The following is a 14,185-nucleotide window of genomic DNA, read 5'->3' on the forward strand; positions in this document are numbered from 1 at the left end:
GGCTCCTGCCTGTGCCTGCTCCACTAAGCTAAGAGCCGACATGCAGTTTGCTTAGCCGACAGCAGGCAGAAGCAGGAGCCGGCTCAGCTTATCCTGGCATAGTACATTGGTACAGGGTACCCATGTGCTATGCCAAGAGTTATAGTAATCCTCCGGAGGGCAGGAGCAGCAATATGCGCTCCTGCCCCTACACAGCCCTGCTGCGGCCCCATTCATAAAATGTGTGCTCCGTACACTGCTGGGTTGTCAGTGGTGAACAGGGAACTGAGTTTTAAGCGGACAGTGAATGGTGCGCTTTGGGTAGGAAAAAGTGTAGAAAAATAGAAAATTGATTAATAAAGTATATTAGAGAGAGTTTTATTAGGGCATTAGGGATAACTTATTAAAAGTTTATTTAAAGGTTTAGTTACTCTTTAAACTATCAATTTTGGTCACCCTCCAGGCGCATTCTACTTTCATTAACGTAAACTTCAGTACTAACCATGGAGATGCCAGTGCCAACAGGGTTAAAAAAAAGGCAATGTTATTCTTTTGTCCAAAATTGCACACTTATAGATGCACAAAATTTGGCATAGAAGAGTGAAGACTTCTCCAGGCAATGCGTTTCAGACCGACTTATTATTTCACATTCCCGACAGGAAAAAAAAAAGTCGGTCTGAAACGCGATGCCTGGAGAAATCTCTTGACTATGTAATATTGTGATATCTATGGTGTGCTGTCTGTTCTGTACAAAATGAATGGTGCATTCTTTTAACCCTGTAGGCGCTGGCATGTGTTATTTTGGAGTATTGGAGCTTATTGATTTACTATTAGTAGATAGGCAGCGCGGTGAGAGACTCTCTGAGGAGCCATGAAGGAAGCGCCCTATGATCAGTACCCCTCCCTCATCAGGTGACTATATCTGTGTCCAGCCCTACAGCAGGGGGTCAGGGTTCTCCCATCTGGACATTTTCGGCATATCCAGATGATGTGCCGTAAATGTCCGATAGGTGAGGGTCCCGCCTCTGGGACTATTTTCCTTATCAACAACGGGATCCCCTTGTGCAGTAAATGGAGAGGTGCTCTTAAAAAAACCAAATCTGCTGTAAAATGCTAAATCTAAGGTTCCACTGGTTTGTAGACAAGATTCAGAAAAACCTTTTACTTTGAAGGCCATCCATTGAAATCAGTCAGGTGCAGAAATCCCGTACTTAGCAATTCAATGTCCATGTCGACACGGTCATGACTTGCAGGTTGATCACAGTCAGCTGGTAGAGCGCGCTCTGATCACCGAGCCCTTGGCCGATGTGAGTGTTGGCGGAGAAGCAAAAGAAGGTGGAGAAGACGGGAAGGCCTCTGGACGTACTCCCCAAAAAGAGAAGTCTGGGAATGAGAAGGCTGAGTACTTTCCGTCTAGAAGAGGAAGAGGTATGTGAACAATTTCTAATAAGCAAAATCAAAGTTTACCTTTAACCCTTTTCAATGACAGGGGTTTTTGGCTTCATTCATTTTTCCATCACAATATACACTGCTCATTTCTAGAGGTTATGACCACCCTGCAATCCATCAGCAGTGGTCGTGCTTGCATACTATAGGAAAAAGCACTGGCCTCTATGGTGCCAGGATCGTGCGCTCTTTCCTATAGTGTGCAAGCACTGCCACCACTTCTGCAGCGCAGAGTGATCGAAATAGTGTAACGTGATGGAAAAAAGAATCCAGCCAGCAACGGAGGCAATATGGACAATCACAATACGTTAGTAAGTTCTCTACATGATAAATGCCATTTGCTGAAGTGAGACAACCCCTTTAAGTCTTTTTTGCAGCCAGCCAGCTTTATTGCCTCAGTAATGAAAGTGGCTCACATGTCAGACCGTCTACATGACTACGATTTTCTTGAACCTGTATATAAAAAGTGATCTCTATTACTTAACCTTACTCAACACAAACGTTTCTCCTGTGCAGCCAATCGCATGCATCCTGTGGGTGATGGATCCTGCAGGGGTCAGATGGGAAGCGGCGGGGATGGTGAGAGATGGGGATCGGATAGAGGGCCAGAGGGCAGCATTAATGAGCAGATCGCTGTGGTGCTAATGCGGTTACAAGAAGATATGCAGAACGTGCTGCAGAGGCTGCAAACCCTGGAGGCCCTTACTGCTTCTCAGGTAACAGATTGTTCTGTGTATGTGTCTTGGGGAAATTCTGATTATCATGTCGGACATCTGCTGGCATCAAATATGCTTAGGAAAGCTAATTTGAATATCTTTCCCAAAAAGGCAGAGGGGCATCGGCTGGCCTACTATACAGTGCAAACGTACTTCGCATACTAGGCACTCTCCATAATGAGAAAGAGTCCCCCTCAGACAACGCATATATATTGTCGAGAAACAGAATTTAGTATACTGGTCTTTCCTTTCCAATTTGTGCCACTAACACTAACCAAATCTTCAACGCTTTACTCATCCTGCTTGCTTCAGTCCTGGTGTATCCATGGTGTGGATTGGAGTCCCAGCATTCCTGTCTCTAGATGCATATTATTCTGGGTTTTCTTGCCATTAAAAGCCTGGGGATCTAGAACTGCACTTCCATTCAAAGGATCTTGATTGGAGAACATTTTTTAGGTGACATCTTTTATTTATTTTTTAGGCAAGATCAATGCTTCTGGAATCCAATCTTCATCAGTCGGCTAACAAGGTAAAATAAGACGTAACCTCTGCTGGGCAGTCAGTGCCATTACTTCATCTGTAACCATACAAAACCATTCAGGTCTAGTTTAGTAGAATCGGTGCCTTTACTAATATGGGGTCAATTACCATATTTTTTGCCAAAGTGAGGGGAAAATGATAGTGCGTCTTATAGGGCGAATACAGGGGGAAGGAAAAAAAATAATGGCCGGCGTTTTGCATGTGGCCGGTACATCGCAGGCTGTTCTGCTTAAGGACAGCAGCCTGCGATGTACCGGACATCGATCCTGGCGTGTACGGTACCTGCTGAGGAAGAGCCCGGCGCTTCTATGTGGCATGGATAAGGGGACAGCCTGGCCGGCAGCGCTCCTGCCCATTTGCAGCATTGAGGATGTGGGCGGTGCGCTGCTCGGCACACTTCATTTTCACTTTGGCTGTACAGTGAAGAAGGAGGGAGTCCCTCCCTCTTATGATGCACCCGGAACTGACCAATGAAAACGGCGGGTTCTGAAGCTGCTCGCCCCACTGCCGCCAATGAATGAGCCGATAATTATAGGAGGAGGAAGGACGAGTAGGGAATAAACTGATGCGCCGTCTGAGCTTGCGAGTGTAACGAACAGCAGCAGCAGCAGCCTACCCTCCTTCCCTCCTGACTGTCCTGTCCTCCTCAGTATCTGCCCGGGCCCCAGCCCCACAGTGTGCACTGCACTGCATTCAGCAGCACCCAGCAGGTATCAACCCCCCCCCCACCACCACCACCAGGCAGCCAGCAAGATTGGGGTTAATGTGACTCATTAACCCCACCTTTTTGTTCAAAATATTTTCTTTCCTATTTTCACCCTTTAAAACTTAGGTGCGTCTTATGGGCAGGTGCGTCTTATAGGGCAAAAAATACGGTAATTGCAATGTATCCTGGGAGATGCAGGTGCTTGATGAGATGCTGCCCACCCGCCTACATAAGGGCAAGCAGGTCCTCCATATAACGGGAGTAAAAAAAAACAGGTGTAGAAAATAGTAAATGAGATAAGCCTGCCAGCCCGTCCCCTTCTCCATCCACTTATTTAGACCTGGCGTGAGCGGGAAAAAGTTGCAGATATTAGATTAATTTCAGGATGATGAATGACTCCCTATGTAATCATTAAAAACACTATTTTGTTTTTTTCTCAGAAACCATCTTGGTGGCCCTTTGAGATTTCATCAGGCACACTGGTGTTTGCAGTCATCTGGCCATTTATTGCCCATTGGTTAATACATCTGTACCTACAAAGAAAACGGAGGTACGTTTTAAGGTAGATTTACGTAAGCCAATAATCGGGCAGATTATCTGAAACGACCATTCCTGCGAACTCTCTTTCCCGACAATCTGCCCGTGTTAACGTGCTGCTGATGACCCGATGAACAAGAGAAATAGTGAACATAGTCACCTCTATTCACTATGTCACGCGCACAGTTCGGGCACTTTTGTATCCACCATACTTTTCATTTCTACAGTCGTGGTCATCCCACGCTGGTTTCACTTCATCACAATTTTTTAGGTCCCTTATTGATCTTGGATCTTCTATTAGGGTCATCTACTATTATGCATGTACTTTGCATAACTTACATGCACATTATTGTTCACTTTTATTAATGTTTAGGTTCTTGTAGAGATGTAGATTGGGATTACTGACAACACCACGAACATAGGTGTTTGGTCAGATATGCTTGATATATATGTTTACATGTTTTCATGTGCAATTATTTAAAGTCTATGTCTGTGTTTTTCTCATGTATGGTATACACGAATTTTGGATATATATATGTGTATGTATATGTATGTGTGTATATATATATGTACGTATATATATGGGTATATGTACTTATGTGTCCAATCATCCATCAGTATGTCCATTGCTATGTATTTATTTTAATTTTTTAAATTTTTTTTTTTCTATATTATTCATTATTACCACTATTTATACATATTTCAGTGGCTGGGTTTATATTCATTATACCATTGGGGCATGTTAGGGCCCTGTCTGACCTTGTATGGTATTGCCTGCCTCATACTACATAGATCAGGTTCTGTCCTGCCCACTGCCATTATATCACCCCCATCTCCCCTGTTTCTGACCTCCTCTGTCCCTTCTAGCAGACTGCCGTGCCCATGTACGCGTGCTGGACGCATCGTGCGCTCCACCAGTCACAGTGGAGCGCACTATGCGTTCCACATCGGCACCTCACTTCCGGTTTTGCGATTACACACATCCGGTTTTGATGTATCGCTCCAATTGCTTACCAGGTCGCCTGGCATGGTCCTCGTGGCTCTTAACAAGTATATTTAACACTATTCAGCATACACTTATGTCTCCCTCATGTTCTCCTTGACTTGTGGCTGCATATGCGTTCCACCAGCCGATCATGTGACCCACACTTCCGGTTTCCTGCTTTGACCGGAGTTTAATATATTCACATACTGACAACAGTTCCTGCTGCACAGGTGAACTTAGTTACACCTTATCCTACACCCTATATTAACTGACGCCCCAACACACAGTCCTTTACCCCTGAGGAAGCCGGATTGCTCCGGCGACACGCGTTGGGCACTTGTTATGTTTCCAGGTCCACTGCACCAGCTGGCTATGTAGGTTTGGCTCTTGATATTGGACCCTATGTTGGTCTGCCTGCATTTTCAATTCTAGTGGTCTCACCTTACCTTACATTTGCTACATGTGATTTATTGTATTGTTTTATATGCTGGTTGATTACACATATATTCAGATGTGATAAACTCAGTGGACCTGTATGTGTCGGTTACATATATTTTATTGCATACCGCACTTTGTTCCATATTGTATACAATTTTTTAATGCGTGTGTGTTGTTGTGTCTAAATAAACTTCATATATATTTTTGTATCCCTTTATGGTTGGATGTGCATTTATGGGGTGGCTCTTTTGACTCTCCCTTGGGTCAGATAATTTGTCCGATGAACAAGAGAAATGCTCGTTCATCGGGTGATCCTGTCGTTGGGTGCAGGCAACACGAATCAACGTTTCTGGGCAGCACATCGGGCTGTCTAAGCAGTGATCTGCTGCCCAGAAACAATGATTCTGTAAGGGGGCGAGGCATCGCTATAGAGATCTCTCGTCCTCATACTGTGAAAAAGATCGCTGCATGTAAATGCAGTGGTCTCCTTCACTGAGCGAGCAGCCGAGTATCAGGAAGGAAAGCTTCCTTCCTGACAATCGGCGACTCCATCGGCCTGTCTAAACCCAATCCATTTGAATGGGCAGAATGTATAACCCTGAGCATCAACTAGTGACATGAGCCAAGACAGTGACGTAACTAGAACAGACTGGGCCCCACAGCAAGTTTTTGAAAGACTGATAGAGGTGGTTGGTCAATGATCACACAACCATGGAGGTGCACCCTTTATTTTGGGTTGTTAAACAGGGTATACATTGAGGCAGGGTCAAATTAATAGTTGGTAGCATCTCCCTTACAGTGATACAGATGGTGGTTATCCTCCTGTAGTATGTCATTTCAAGCTCTGCATGGGAAATCAGTCTCCCCATCTAGTCCCAGATGGACCATTCTCGATGGATCAGGCGATCAAGCTGGCCAAGGGAGCTGCTCTTTGCCCTAAGGAGCATGTTGTGTAGCATGGGCTGTGTGTGGGTGTTATCTTGTTGGAGCACTACATCTCACGGAGTCAAGGGAATAGGACTGGTGCCACGTTGTCCTAGACACAGGACTGGTGCAAGGATTTTTGCCACCCTAGGCAAAAGCTTATTTTACCGCCCCCCTTGACTCCGCCTATTGACCACGCTCTTTGACCCGCCCCTTTTTTGTCACCCACCTATTTATACAGACTGTACTCTTCATTGTGGTAAGGCCACGTTTTCTCCCTCCAGCTACATACCGTCACATCCACAGATCCCTACAAGTGTCAAATCCACAGATCCCCACAAGTGTCACGTCCACAGATCCCCTCCCAGCGCCGCCTCCTAACTAATTTATTCACTTCACTTGCCGCTGAGGTAAATGCAGAGAAGCGCCGTAATCTCGCCCGGGCCGTGCGGACTACTGGCAGAGGCATCGTCGAGCGAGGTGTGCTGGAAGACGACGCATGCGCACTCTGCCAGTAGTCCGCACGGCCCGGGCGCAGACTACTGTATCTAGTGCGCCTGTGCGAGATTACGGCGCTTCTCTGCATTTACCTCAGCGGCAAGTGAAGTGAATAAATTAGCTAGGAGGCGGCGCTGCAGGCCGGCTAAAAAGGTCCTAATGCTAAGCCTAGCCAGAGCGGCGCCGGCGAACCCAGCAAGAGTGCGCTCTACGCGGTGGCGTACTTCGCTTATGGGTGGCTCCGGCCCTGCCTAGACATACCAAAGGCTGGTCAATGCAAATACCAGACAGAAGTAGGCATGGTAGCTAATGGCACCCCACACCATGACACACATGATGCTTAGTACGGAAACACACAGGACAAACCACAGGTGTCATTATGTGGGGCGCCATTAGCTACCATAGCTGTTTCCATCTGGTATTCGTGGCGGGAACATTGACAAGCCATAGGTATGGCCATGACATCTTGGTACTAGTCCTATTGCCTTTTTGACTCAGGAGATGTGATGTTCAACCAAGATAACGCCCATCCACATTACATAAGCTCTTAAGGGCACCCAGCAGCCCCCCTGCCTAGCTTGATCTCCAGAGCTTTCCCCCTACCAAGAATATCTGGGACTGGATGTGGCAACTGATCTCCCATATACATCAGCCAACAAGTACCTTTGTCTAAACTATGGGTCTATGTTGAAAGATCTTGAAATTACATACTACAGGAGGATATCAAGCATCTGTAGCACCGTTACCATGCCAGAGTGGCCGCCTATATCACAGCAAGAAGAGATGCCACCCAGTATTAAAGAGGCTCTGTTAGCATGATTAAACCAGCCATACTGCCTGGCAGGGCTCATCATGCTGATTAAAATAATACATTTCTTTTGTCTACTAAACAGCTGCAGATATGAACAATTTTATTCATATTCAAATGAGCAAGTTGGAGCACCAGGAGGCAGGGTTGAGTCCTTTGAGCACTGCTTTGTAACAGCCCCTGTGCTCTGCACACTACCTCCTCCCCTTGATTGAAAAGTATCGGCATGATGAGCCTTACCAGCCAGCATGTCTGATTTAATAGGGTTGATTTTGGTAACTGAGCATCTTTAATGTGACCCTGCCCCAACATACACCAAAATAAAAGGGCAACATCTTGGGAGTGATTATTGGCCAAGCACCACTAGCAGTTTATACTTGGTCAGTCTCGGCTCAATCACATTACATTTTCCAGAAGTTCTTTTTCCGCTAGTTTACATTACATGTGATATGGCCATGCATAAGGTGTTATGAAAAAGGAATATGACAGACCATTATACGTGGAATAATTCTGTGCTTGTGCGTTCCTCTCCTTGTCTCTAGGAAGCCCACTTGAACATTCAGTCAGAAGCGACTCTGGTTCAGAAGAGCTACTCGGGACGTCCTCTAATTGTCCCACTGGAGATGGCAGTGGCCGGGAGTTCCTCCTCTTTTTTTGCTCTAGTAAATTACTTGCACTACATGAATGATACCAGAATAAGGACTAATTTTACTAAGGCTTGAATACGAGAAATATATACTAAGCTGGCAGTAGTATTAATGTCTTCTTTTATCACATCTGAATTCAGTTGAAAACTAAATTATTTTTAAACTTCTCAAAAGCATGTTGTAGATAAAGTATATACGGTACTTCTGAGGGTACAGGGTAGGCAGGCAAAAATCATGATTTACATGAAATTGGACTGTGATGGATAATGTGAAATTTGGATTTCTCTCCTGTAATATTTACTTTAGTAATAAAATCTATATAAAACGTGGAGTGCCTGATCAGCTTTTCTTCAAGGTACAGCATTGCACCAGTGATGGCTAACCTCCGGCACTAGCTGTGGTGAAACTAAGACTCCCAGCATGCTCCATTCATTTCTATGAAGCAAGTTTACATCTTGGGAGTTGTAGTTTTACCACAGCTGGAGTTCCGGAGGTTAGCCATCACCGCTCTAGTGCAACATTGGGGTTCATGTTCAACAGCAACCACATTCCATTTTTCCCAAAAATGAAAGCGTACCTGACATGATAGATAAAAAGTTAACATGACCTTCATGGAGCATCTTTTTTTATTTTTATTTACCGATAGGAAGTGGTTCTCATTTATCTGCAATGTTAGTGGAGATGCAGTCCAGTTCTGGTCCTGTTAGGCTCACATAACACTTCTGCCCTCTTGTTACATCGCTCTTATACAGCAGAGAGACTGTCAGCCTGAATCAGTGCTAATGCTGCTGTAATTAAAGGACATTAATTACATTAGCAAGTATTTTCCATCTGCAGAGTCAAATAGATTCTCATTCCCTGTTTGGTAAGATATCCAAATAAAAGGGGTTGTTCAGACTTAGAACAGAATAGCACCATTTGTGTCTGGTATTGCACCCAAGCTCAGTGGTTAGCACTGGTGCCTTGCAGCGCTGGGATCCTAGGTTCCAATCCAACCAAAGAAAACATCTGCATGGAGTTTTTATGTTCTTCCTGTGTTCACATGGGTTTCCTCTCACACCCTAATGACATACTGATAGGAAACTTAGATTATGAGCTCCATTGGGGGGGGGACAGTGTGATGATAATGTTTGTAAAGTGCTGCAGAATGTTTGAAGGGGAATTTTTTTTGTCCAGTTTTCTTCCACTCTGTTCCTGCAGCTGACATCAGAAGGGAAGAAGTACAGGACTACAAGAAGTCTTCACTACAGGAACCTACTGAGCTGTAAGGAATGTGTGTGATACATCAGTAATATAGACAAATATACAAGTACAAAATGCAGATCTGAATGCAGCCTAAAGAGCATGAGGAGGTTGTCCTTAACATGCTAGAGTACCCAAGAGGTTCTAAGACCGTGAATACGCAGGATTGAGTTATGGTGCCAGGATATGAAACTGTTCTTGTTATGAAGAAATGATGCAATTATAAAAATATTTAAATGCTGTAAGTTCCACTGTTGGTTTACAATTACAAATACTGGCCACGTGAAAGTGGCCTAAGGTTGGGTTCACACGACAGTTTTTGCTGCCGATTTTCTGCCATTTTGTGTTTTTGGTAGAAATACCTGCTCCAGATGTTTAGTAAAGGGCTATGAAAAATACAAAAAGCAGGGCACATAAGGAGTTTTTGTGGTGTTTTGTCTTTCTGGCTTCTTTTTAAAAAAAATGCAGCTCATGGGGGGGAAATTTATCATGAAGAGAATATTTTAAGTCCATTTTACGTTGGAGTACTTTATGCCACATTTATCAAATGTCACCCCCCTGTTCCTGGAGTGAGATTGTGACTTTTTTTTAAAGTTGCAATGATAAATGTGGAGTGAAACTCATTAACATAGCTCACCGCACCCACTTTTCCACCCATATTACAAAACTGCAGTGTGTGGTATAAGAAGTCTCAGGATTTTGACCACAAGTGTAAAAAGTAGTACATTTTTGCATACACACTTACATTTTGCGCAAGAAAAGTTGTAAAAGCCCTGATTCTCGCCCATATTTATTAGGGGACACAGAGACCGTGGTATAGCTTTGTCCTCTAGGAGGCGTTGACACTAGTAAAAGCTGTTAGCTCCTCCCATGGCAGCTATACCTCCTCCAGCCTGGAGAGAGAGCTTCAGTTTTTTCTAGTGTCAATAAGGCTAGTTTCACACTTGCGGCAGGACGGATCCGACATGCTGTTCACCATGTCGGATCCGTCCTGCGGCTATTTCGCCGTGCCTGCGGACCGCCGCTCCGTCCCCATTGACTACAATGGGGACGGGGGCGGAGCTCCGGCGCAGCACGGCGGTGCACGGAGAAAGCCGCCGGACTAAAAAGCCTGACATGCAGTAATTTTAGTCCGGCGGCCTTTCTCCGTGCAGCGCCGTGCTGCGCCGGAGCTCCGCCCCCGTCCCCATTATAGTCAATGGGGACGGAGCGGCGGTCCGCGGGCACGGCGAAATAGCCGCAGGACGGATCCGACATGGTGAACAGCATGTCGGATCCGTCCTGCCGCAAGTGTGAAAGTACCCTAAGAGGCAAGACCTCCCTGCTCTGCAGGGAAGCTCCTGAAGATTTTTTATTTTATTTTTTCCCTTCTTTTTCAGATGGAAAAACAGTGGACGCCTCGCCTCCCTGTTCTCCCAGGGTCGAGTTGCGCCAGTGCCGGTCACCCGCACTGCTGCCTCCCCCACAGAAGACAAGGTGGACCAAGGCAGCCTCGCTCCCCTGCATCCCGCCAGCCAAGGGGTCACCTAGGTCCGCCAAAGAGAAGACCCTCCCGCCATACCAGACTCCTGCCACTCCGGTGCCAGCTGCTGAGGAGGTGACCCTGCTGGAGAAGGTGACCTTTTAGGCCCAATTAGGGAGGGTGAAGAGAAAAGGATGAAGATGAGATGAGTACACGGGACTAGGTAAGTATGTAGCCCTCTTCCCCCTCCCTCTTTGAAGATCTGGGTCGCCCTAATGACATATCAAGGGTTAATGGCCAGGGGACTTTATTTAGCTAAGAAACTAGACCCCTAAGGAGAGAAGGGTTAATCCAGCATGCGCCACCAATGACATGCGGCCCCCTCTCTCACTTCCCCTCTAGGCCGATGGCTTTCCGGCTCATAGAGGGTTAATGTATCTTCTCCCCGGGCACCTCCAGCGAAAGACTGGAGCGCAGGGCGACTCCCACCCCCAGCTCTTTCAGGCGGCAGTGTCCACCATATTCCTTCCCTTTCGGGAGCAGGCACCAAGCGCGCTGCTCCGAAAGGGTTAATGCCTCTGACCGATCGTGGACGCCTGAGCCTTTGCTGGAGTCTCGCACCGCGAGGCACTTACTTTGCATGGAAGCATGGGGTATTCGACTCCGGCTGTCACGAGTTCCCGGCTGCGGAGTGAACATCCCGGTCTTCCGGGCGCCACAAAAATGTAGGCCCCGGCTTCAAATGGGGCCTACAGGTTCTCCCTTCCCCTGTTGTCATCCCAGCTGCGGGGCGGCTCCTCCGGCCGAAATGTGTATGTCGCGCACCGCTCCGGGTCCCTCTACCCTCCGGCTGACTTGCAGTACAGAGGGGGAGGGTCCCGGTTGGCCGAGCATTGGAACTTTAGGCCCTGGCTTCGTGGCCTACTAGGCCGCAACCCATCCCAAGTATGTGAGGGGGAGGAAGGCGGGCTGGTGCAAATTCTTCCCGCCTAGCTGCCCCCGCCCCCATCAGCACCACCCCTGTGCTTAAAGTCCTTTTTTTAACCCTTCCTAGCCAGCCACCTCTGTTGGGCCGGCACCGGATTATCAGGGGGTTAGATGGGCTTTGCTAAAATTGCTTCATATTGCACGGTTAACCCCTTCCTGCCTCTTATCCACTTGAGGCTAGGGAGAAATAAAAACAAACGTTTACATCCATACGGGCCCTACTCCCCTCAGTCACAATCCACTCTCACTGTGCGGCACCAAACTGTGCCCGTGCCCTATTCCGGACACCTGCCGACCTCTCATAGTTTCCCAATCTGCCCTCCGCGGCTGTTTTGTTGATAACTCCCCGCCTGCGCAATGCAGTGAAGGACACCTGAAGAACCCCCACTCCGCCCTCTGGGGCCGTTTGGTTGATAATCCTCCACCTGCGTAATCCAGTGGAGGACCTCTAACAGTTCCCAACCCACCCGCGGGGGGGGTAGCTTGGTTGATTATTTTCCACCAGTGCAATACAGTTGAGGACCTCTGGAATTCCCAATCCACCCTCCGGGGTCGTTTGGTTGATAATGCACTGCCTGCGCAATCCAGTTGAGGTCCTCTGGAACTTCCCAATCCACCCTCCGGGGTCGTTTGGTTGATAATGCATCGCCTGCGCATTCCAGTGGAGGACCTCTAGACTTCCCATTCCCCCCCGGGTAGTTTGGTTGATAATCCTCCACCTGCGCATTTCAATAAAAGGACCTCTAACTTCACAATCCACCCTCCCGGGTCGCTTGGTCGGTAATTCTCCACCTGCGCAATTCAATAAGGACCTCTGACTTCCCAATCCACCCTTCCGGGTCATTTAGTTGATAATTCTCCACCTGCGCAATCCAGTGGAGGACCTTTGGCACCTCCCAATCCACCCTCTAGGGTTGTTTGGTGATAATGCATTGCCTGCGCAATCCAGTGGATGGACCTCTAGACTTCCCATTCCACCCTCTGGGTAGTTTGGTTGATAAGCCCCCACCTGCGCAGTTCACAACTGCCAGGGGAGAGGTTCTGAGGGGTAGACTTACACGCAAGCGGACCACAGTAGGACATCCTCTCTCTGCAGATATCTCCACTCCCCCACCCTTCCTCCCTGGGTCATGCTCGGACATACCTTCCCTCCCCGGAGAGGGTCAGTCCGAGGGGGAGGAATCACTATATGCTTACCCCCTTCCATATGCAGTGTCATTGCACTTCTACGGGATACAGTACTTGCCTTATATGTTGTCCCCTTCCTTAGGTGGACTAAGTACAATAACACTGGTTTTCAGTACCGGATGTATTTTTTCTCTCTTCTGTAGGTGGCGGAATTGCATCTTCACTGGGTTCAGTATCTGACATATGCATTAGCCCCTTCCATAGGTGGCACGATGACATTATCACTGGTTGCAACATCTGCTGTAGGCATTACCCCTTACTTGGGTGCAATAATTGCACTCCCACTGGGTACAGGACTCTCCATATGCAATAGTTCTGCCTTAGGCATTGACCCCCCCTTCACAGGTGGAGTATTTTCCCTACCACTGGCTTAAGTACTTGCCGTATGCATTCCACCTTCCGTAGATAGGGTAATTGCACGGCCATTGGATTCGGTCCCGACTGTCACGCTATCCCTTCCATAGGCGGAGTGTTGCATTACCCCCTTCCAATAGTGATCCACTAGCGGGGGAATAATAAACATCTTGGGATGCCGCAATTCAACTGAACCGTGGCTTCTACGGGATAGTCTCAGGCCTCCCCCTCAGTTTTGCACTGATGGGGCAAGTGCTGGCTACTACTGTGGGAGTGGTAATTGCTTTACAACTACATACTGGGGTGCTTACTGCACAGCTCCTTCACAGGTGGCGGATTCTTCTAGTACTGAATTCGGTGGTCTCCTCCTTTGCTGGAGTAGGGGGGCTAGCAATACAGTATGACTCCTCTTGCCCGGCCTCCTGGATGCCTTATCTTATTTCGCAAGTGGGGCGTGGCACCAGTCAGTACCCGCAGGTGCCCAGTACTCTTCATCTAGTGGCATATGGGTTCCGCCAGTGGATACGGTGGCTATTCCACATTGTATCCTCTTCTTTTTGGTGCTGGTTTTGGGCAGGATTATAACTTCCTCTGCCTTCAGGGGGTTACCTAGCAACACTTGTGTCCCAGAGACCCCCCATCTCCATGAGCCTCCACTGTTCCAGTCAATCATAATTTTGTCCGCATCAATACGTAGTGCGTACACCATTGCACCAATATGGTGCGTG

At 47.4% G+C, this 14,185-nt stretch overlaps 1 protein-coding gene across 2 annotated transcripts in view; it reads left to right on the forward strand.

Annotated features, from left to right (window-relative positions):
- ACBD5 (acyl-CoA binding domain containing 5) overlaps positions 1-8,553 on the forward strand; it is a 40,381-nt gene extending 31,828 nt beyond the window's left edge. For both annotated transcript variants that reach the window (XM_044293360.1, XM_044293361.1), the window contains 5 exons: positions 1,233-1,407; positions 1,942-2,141; positions 2,623-2,670; positions 3,828-3,937; positions 8,120-8,553. In XM_044293360.1, coding sequence (XP_044149295.1) covers positions 1,233-1,407; positions 1,942-2,141; positions 2,623-2,670; positions 3,828-3,937; positions 8,120-8,132 — 546 coding nt within the window. In that variant the 3' untranslated portion in view covers positions 8,133-8,553. The remainder of the gene's footprint in view (positions 1-1,232; positions 1,408-1,941; positions 2,142-2,622; positions 2,671-3,827; positions 3,938-8,119) is intronic.
- Positions 8,554-14,185: the final 5,632 nt, after the last annotated feature.

The sequence above is a fragment of the Bufo gargarizans genome, chromosome 5, assembly GCF_014858855.1.
Source record: "Bufo gargarizans isolate SCDJY-AF-19 chromosome 5, ASM1485885v1, whole genome shotgun sequence".
Taxonomy (NCBI): Eukaryota; Metazoa; Chordata; class Amphibia; order Anura; family Bufonidae; genus Bufo; species Bufo gargarizans.